This window comes from Centruroides sculpturatus, unplaced genomic scaffold, assembly GCF_000671375.1.
Source record: "Centruroides sculpturatus isolate CEXI.00-Female unplaced genomic scaffold, Cexi_2.0 scaffold1857, whole genome shotgun sequence".
In the NCBI taxonomy this organism is placed as follows: domain Eukaryota; kingdom Metazoa; phylum Arthropoda; class Arachnida; order Scorpiones; family Buthidae; genus Centruroides; species Centruroides sculpturatus.
Window position 1 is genome coordinate 100,462 of NW_019386025.1, and position 7,810 is coordinate 108,271.

The following is a 7,810-nucleotide window of genomic DNA, read 5'->3' on the forward strand; positions in this document are numbered from 1 at the left end:
AGGATAAATACAAACAGTATGGGTACGTTGCACAGACAGTCTATTATTGTAAGAATAAATTATCGAATTAAGATTTTTAAACGTTAATTTAAGTGAAAGCAAATTGTTCAACTTTAGCTTCGCGGGCTACTTTCAAAACCTTTGCGGTCGACCGGTCGACCGCGGTCTACGTGTTGGCAATCCCTGATATATAAGAAAAATATTTTAAAAAAACTTAAAATTTATAAATTTTTATTAAATTAGAACAAAAATTCTTACATGAATTCATTTATTCTAATTAATTAAACAAATCCGAAAACTAGAAAATATTTAAAGCATCGTCTAATTTTATAGTGTTAGCGCCCCTAACCGTCATCTCGGAACACGTTTTGACAGGATGAACTTTTTTCGATGGTGCTGTGGAATTACGGATAAAATGGAAATTAGCCATATCGTAAATGACTATATCCTATCGATTACAGATGCGTGGTTATGAGTGGAAGAAGCCAGCAACTAGGCCCAGTGAAGTAACTAGGTCACTGAGATTGCTCAGAAACGAATTAAAAACGGAATTTCGAAACGAACTTCACAAAATGACTGCCAAACGAAACAAACAACTTGCGGCTCGTACCACTTTCTTGGACGTTGCTTACGAATTATTCTGCGATGGAATTTCTTGGATAAAAATCGTAAAATTATTTGCTTTCGTTCGTGAAATGACTTTTACTAGTTACAATATAAATAAAGCAGAATTGGTGGATGATATAGCCGAACTGTTGAGTTCGTATATCGAAATCAAATTACTGATGTGGATACACAACAATGAGGATTGTAATGGACTAGTTACCTTCTTTGAAAATAGATGTTATAATTGAATATTTTAATACTTACACGTTATTATAAAAATGTTTTGTATTTAAACTAGAGAAAAAATGTTTTGTATTTTATTTTTTTTAAATTTCTTTAAGATGAAAGAAAAGTTGAAAAGTTTGTATTTTTTTAATAAGTTCTGTTTTTGGATCAATAAAAACTTACTAAAAACTTGAATGGTTTAAGTCATTTCTTATTGATAAACTACACTATTGTTGGTCAGAAATAACGGAATGGTCTATTCGAGAATGAGGCCTGCGTTTTTAATATTTATTAAATTAGACTTATCGACTGACACGTTTAAATAACGGCCTTCAATAAAACACAATCTTCTAACGACAGCAATTCGCATTTTTTTGTTTTTCAGACAATTTCGAACAAACAAATGAATTTCCTTTGCTGCTATTAATGCCTGTATTTAATTTCAAGGGTGAAAGAAGTGCCCGAGGTGGGTTTGAACGAGTTTAGACCATAAGTGGCAATTTAATGGTTTTATGGGCGCGTTATTAAGGGAGGGGGAGAGGGAGAGCATTAATGCTTAACCACAAGAACGGCTTTCGATATTGATTTCCATACTTTCCCTTAAATTGATAATATTTCATACATTGTTATAAATATTTTTATATATTTCGATGTTTTAACCTGGGTCGTGTTCAGTAACGTAGAACACCTAAGTTCTGAGTGGCTTAGTGGGCGGAGCTAAGAATACATAAAAGAAGCTAGTGATAGGAGGAGTCAAGCAGTAGTTAGAAACGAGTTCAACATTGCGGCATAACTAGATTTAGCATGAATTCTGCGTTAAGCCCTGGTCAAACTATGCGATTTCCAGCCGCGCAGGCGACTGCAACCGCGACGGCTGTTCCCGTTAACTAGTAATACCCCTCGAAAACCGGCGCGACTGCAATCGCAACTAGAAACAAAAAGTTTGTTCTACTCGCGACGATTGCAAACGCGCATCCAATCAACAAACGCCTTTATGCCATGTCATACAGTGACAACATTTCTTTAGAATTGACATATTTTCGGAAGATCCATAAAATATATCAAGGATTCGCTTCATAATTGAAAAACAGCACTTGGTACCGTAAAAATCAATATTAAATCATATAATTCTTTTATCTGAGCAACACTGTCTTATTATTAACACGTAATTAACTGTTTTGTCACTTCGAAAAGCTGGGATCACAGTTTGACGAACTGTGTTAGTTACGCTTTCGTAACATCGGAACGTTCTATACTTAAAACCGAGTTAATATTTGACAACGATTTATTTTTCGATATTAACTTCGTAAAAACAAATAAAATAATAAATAACCGAATTATTTAAAATTCAGACTAAATGCATATAAAACAATAAATGTATTATCTAAATTTACAAACATCTATGTTTCATATAACTAATCTCTCTAATATTAAGATGTAAAGTTATATAACAATAAAATATAAATTACTGTCTGTAAGATGTACAACTAATACTACATAGAAACTTTTTGTTTGGAAATAAAATATTTTATAACAATAGACGGGACATATGTATTAGAGCAACGCTTATCGACTTATCGTACCTTGTGTCTTCACACATGCATTTAAAGTTTATTTTGTTTTACGTTAATTGAATTTGAACCTATAAACAACGCCCAAGACAATAATATATAATAAATATTCGAAGTCGTAACTTCTCTACTGTTAACAAAAAATTTTGTATTAAATATGTTGCATAGAAGAAAAAAATATTAATTTAAAACTTGTTTAATAATTTTTAATGATAGAACTTTATTTGAAAAGAATTTATCACATTAAACATTTCTGTCTTTTACAAAAATTATAACTTATTAAAAAAAAAGAGAAACATTTTTCCAACATCTCAATTAGAATCTCATATTACTAAGCCTTATTGCCATATTTTACTCATTATGGTATATTATAAGGCCTTAAACTCCACATATAGAGTATTATAAAGTAACATTTATAAACAAGTTAAAAACTTTTCATAGTTTTAATAATAAAAATTAATAATATAAACTAAAAATTACAAATTGCCATTTTTTAAACATTACTTTAAAAAAAACTATTAATAATAATGAATAAAGTAAAATGAATTACTAAATTTGTAATTCACATAACAACAGAGGCTAAAATTCAGGCATTTTCTGCCATTCCATTAACTCGTTTCCAAAATTCGCATAGAATGTCGGTTAAAATAAATCTGTCAATATTCTTACCAAGCATATATACGATGAACCAATCTCCTACAGACAATCGCTTAATTAACAATTCCAAATAAGTTTCCCGTACAAGCCTGTAACGTATGGATAAGATATACAATCTCATCTTTCCACTTATTATTAAAATAATACGGTATATGACAGATATGGCACTCAATAAAATTAAAATGATAAACCAGAACCATAAAAATATAAAAATCTTTTCGTTAATTACATTTAAAGGTAACATACACAAATTATCAATTTTTATTATATTACCGGACGATCCATAATAGTAAAAAAAACATTTGCTCATCCTCGGGAACGTTTCTAGCATGGGATTTATTAAATTATCATCATCGTTCATGTTATATTTAATTACTTCTATTCCGTACTTTAAGAATTCGCCATTTAAAAATACATTAACCAAATACATTTGAGAAATGGCATTAATTAGACACAGTAATTCACTAACAAAATAACGAAGAGCGTAACAACTGTGACATCCCATACTTTCGTGTAAGAACTTAACTACGGCAGCAATATTTTGTTGCTTCTGAGTTTCTTCGTACATAATGTTGTCACTCTTCAGACTCAAAGCTTGAATTAATCCACCTTCGCAGTGTTTCCAAATCCGTCTTGGCACGTAAAAGAGGACAGACTGAAAGAACAGGAAGAAGCAAACCCATTGATAATATGTATGCTGATAGTAATGCTTTTGGTTTTCATATTTTGAATTGATTCCGGGAAAAATGCTTCCTTCTTCGCTCATATTTGGCTTCTTTACTGTAAATGTGCCGTGAATCCAACAGTAAGTATCCATCACGTGTTTATCGATGTTTTTTCTTTCCATGCAGAGAATGGGTTCACCGACATATTGCGTTGCTGATAGAATGGCGCAGAAAAGGAGTAATATAACCACAGTATAAATATAATGGAGACGAAATACCATGCTATCTATTTCTATTCTGTTTATCCTCACTAAGTTCTTTACTTCATCAAATTTCAAAAACTCCAACATTTTTCAAATTGAATCTTTTACTGAAATGTCTTGGCGTGAGACTAAACCAACGCCCTCTAAGTTCTTAATTAGTCAAATTGAATATTTTGTTTTAAAATCTTGGCGTGAGACTAAACCAACGCCCTCTAAGTTCTTAATTAGTCAAATTGAATATTTTATTTTAAAATATAGGTTAAATATGGACCATACACGTGTGATTAATGTATTAATTAAAATAAGGAGCTTCTAAATAATTAGCTTTAATTAATCCTCTTATGGAAAATAATAGAAGAAAATTACTTTCAGAGAGAGCACTTAAGTTTCTTGAATATCGTTGAGAGTAAATATAAAATTTTGATAAGAGATATATTAAAAATAGAAAAGAATTTTCTATTACTTTGGCCTATTTATGTCATTTATTTTCATTGATTTTCATGGTTTTTCTGTGTTGCATCAAATATCATTGATGAAATTGGAGCATTATATTACTTATTTATTCTCATCGTAGCAGAAGGACGTATTAAGTGAATTTTATAGCGTTTACATAATACTGAACTAGTTAATTTTTCTGCTAAAATTGAAGTTAAACAGCGTATATTTCCTTAAAGTACATTTTAGTAGACTTGGGCGCTTTATTAATATTAATTAAATTCTTTTATTTAACATGCTTTTGTATCATGCACTTAAATCTTGCAACTCAAATTTCCTCCACTTCTAGTTAAGATACAAGGCTGAAACTATGAGAGCATATCTAACTTCAATGATAATGCATTATGTTTTATGAGGTGGTCCATCCCTACCATTTTCTCCATTCCCAAACCCGATAAACATAAGTAAATGTAGAATTTAATCATGTGTGTATATGTATATATCTTGTATATACTTGGGGATGGGGCCACCCCAATCAACTCTACTATCACTCTCGAAAAACGCGGCCAATAAAAGCTTGTTTTAATAAAATTTAAATAAATTAAAATTACTGAATTAAATTAAACCTGTTTCTAGACGTTTAGAGTGTAGATAGGAGGAAAATTACTTCAACATTTTACTCTTATCATGGTAATTTTTAAAATATAGAACGTTATTTATCTTGGAGCAATGCTCGAAAGCGCCCGGAAATATATTTTAATTTTTCGTATATTTTAATTATAATAAACTATGTTACAACAAAATTCGATATTAAAATTTTATTTGTATGCTTTTAATTAATTTATTAACGTTCTGGGAATTGAAATATTAATTAAAATAAAGCGCTTTAAAAATCTAAATATTTGATTAAAAATTTATTTAGTTTCTATTAACAAAAATATAGTCAAAACTTCTTGATAGACGTTTTATCTTCTAAGAATATAACATTCCTCCACCTTCATAACTAGAAAACAATATATTTATATAATATAATATAATTATAAATAATAATTTAAGTTAAAAAGCATTTAAAATTTCCAAATATAAGTCAGAGGGTTAATAAATTATAAGTGTACTTTCATCTCTTCTCGTCACTCTATATACTGTCCTTTTAATACTCAATTTGCATGTACAAATTAAAATAAATAAGATTAATATTTAAAAAAGTTGGTCATTTTTTAAAGATTTATAATAGCATTTATAATTTAGTATCATGCATAGAACATTAAAAATATTTTCAAGTAATGCAAAAGTGTTGAAATATTTAATTCTTAATTCTTAACTAGAAATATTGTTGATTTTTTCCTTCTTCAATTCTTAGTATATTTCGCAATTAATTTGAGATGTTTCAAATATAATTTATATTAAAATGAATAATGTAAATTAACTCTTTATAATCTGCTAAGTTGATATTTAAAGAATCTTTTGCTGATAAATAATAAATTTGGATAAATAATTGCATCTTAATATTAATATATTATCCCTGCTGTGCGCTTACCGTGAAATCCTTTAAACATTTGGAAAATTGTTTGGTAGGTAAACGAATGACGTTTTCTATACTTTAACATGTTTAACACATTTTATTATATTCTAAATCTATGGTCGTCAAATGAACCACAATGATTTATATTTTCTTGTATAATTTTAATATATTTTAATTATCTATGAGCACTTCTTTGATAAAATTTTTGATTATATTTTATACCTACATAAGGAATAGATGACGAATGGGTACCTCCCAGGAGGGCTTTCTACGGGAAACAGGCCCCTATTTAGGTGTTAGACATGTGAAGAAAACTCAAAAACACACGGCCAGTTTGTCAGGTGCGAACCCACGACCAGTATTCAATGGTTTTATATAGGCTTTCTTGTCTACTGGCGGATTCTAATTAAGAGAAAATTCTTGAATAATCCTCTAAAGTTTCTTGCTAAAAGTAAACTGTAAATTCTAGACTTNGTAATTTAAATTAAAATTTTATTAAAGTACTTCGTATATTATCAAAGAACTGTTTATTAAAGAATCCTGAAGAGATTTTGATGAAGTCTGGATGACAAAACTTTCTTATTTATTATGTATTCGCATGTTTAACTAAAGTTACGCGTAACGTTACGCGTCGACAAAGTGGCCCGAAATCCATAATCTTAGCAGTTGATTCGTCAGTTAAATTAATTAATTAATACACTAGGGTTTAAAGATATATTTGACACCTTCCCGATTCCTTTACTGGTTGAAAGAATGCATATATCTATTTTTATTTCTACCCTTGCTACAGTTAACAATCTAAACGCTTAATTTGCTTAATTTTTCTATTATTTTTCCTGAAAAGTTCGATTATAAATTTTACATTCAATTTTGTTATTTATATGCCTATATATTTAATTATAGAAACAATTATAGTAGGATTCTAAGTAAAATTTTGAAACACAACAATCTTAGTCATACATTTGTAATAAATAAGAAACAAATCGATTCTGAGCGCGAAATATTGCAATTTGAAATAACATCATTAAATTGTGAAAGTTATAATGAAATAAATAATTTATCATGAAACTACTGTTTTTAACGTTATTATTTGTTAAAATAATAAACTGAACATGTTAATATAATTTTAAATATTATTTCAAAGACTGTAAATATGAAAATGACTATAAATTTTTATATTACAACTTTCTATTAAAAAAATACAGTATGTGCTTTTTCTGGTTTTATTCTATTTCTCCTTTTATTCATTATTTGACAAGCTTTCAAAAAATGTTCTCTCTGCCCATGCCAAAACTGAATACTGACATCAAGCAGTCATACTTATGATCACTTCCGAGAAAACATGCTTAGTCAATCACTTATATTTTCTATTGTGACTGTCACAGTGGGATGCATGTAGTCTAATAAGCTTCACTAAACTCTGGTGACAAAACGAATAACTCATATAATTGTTTAGCAGACAGAAAAGGCAGAGCTGCTTCTCATTCTTTGGAAGCTGAATTGTGTGTCATATATGACACATGACACCCAAGAGGTTAATAAATCTGTCCTAACTCTCTTTCTGTGAACGAATTTGTGTCCCCATTAACCACAAGAATTTGACCCTGCAATAAAACAGGTGTTCACATGAATATTCCAGGTTCTATTTAGTTTCGTTCATAGATGAATGTTAATTAGTTTATTTAAGTTAAAATTTTAAACAAATAAAGTACGTACAATAATTCTTTATCAATAAAAGATGTAAATAAGAATAGAAATTTCCTTTCGCCTTTCTAGGAATCAAAATCTGCAGACCCCCCACAAGTTTCAGTTGGACACTACATTAACTCTTATTGTCAGAAAAATTCTTAGAGGTATAAACAGATG

General features: G+C 29.2%; 2 protein-coding genes across 2 annotated transcripts; one reads left to right on the plus strand and one right to left on the minus strand.

The window, feature by feature from the left end:
- The first annotated feature begins 315 nt into the window (after window positions 1-315).
- Window positions 316-867, plus strand: LOC111613180 (apoptosis regulator Bcl-2-like). Its single transcript, XM_023354529.1, has one exon. The coding sequence runs from the start codon at window positions 438-440 to the stop codon at window positions 852-854; it is 417 nt and encodes a 138-aa protein (XP_023210297.1). The 5' UTR covers window positions 316-437; the 3' UTR covers window positions 855-867.
- A 1,822-nt stretch (window positions 868-2,689) lies between these two features.
- On the minus strand, window positions 2,690-4,104 carry LOC111613178 (innexin shaking-B-like). The gene has a single exon (XM_023354527.1). It carries the CDS (start codon window positions 4,072-4,074, stop codon window positions 2,989-2,991), a length of 1,086 nt encoding a protein of 361 aa, XP_023210295.1. The 5' UTR covers window positions 4,075-4,104; the 3' UTR covers window positions 2,690-2,988.
- Window positions 4,105-7,810: the final 3,706 nt, after the last annotated feature.

What these genes read in the sequence shown, in the direction of transcription:
- LOC111613180 (XM_023354529.1), top strand. Translation starts at nt 438, where the DNA reads ATGACTATATCCTATCGATTACAGATGCGTGGTTATGAGTGGAAGAAG.
- LOC111613178 (XM_023354527.1), bottom strand. Translation starts at nt 4,074, where the DNA reads ATGTTGGAGTTTTTGAAATTTGATGAAGTAAAGAACTTAGTGAGGATA.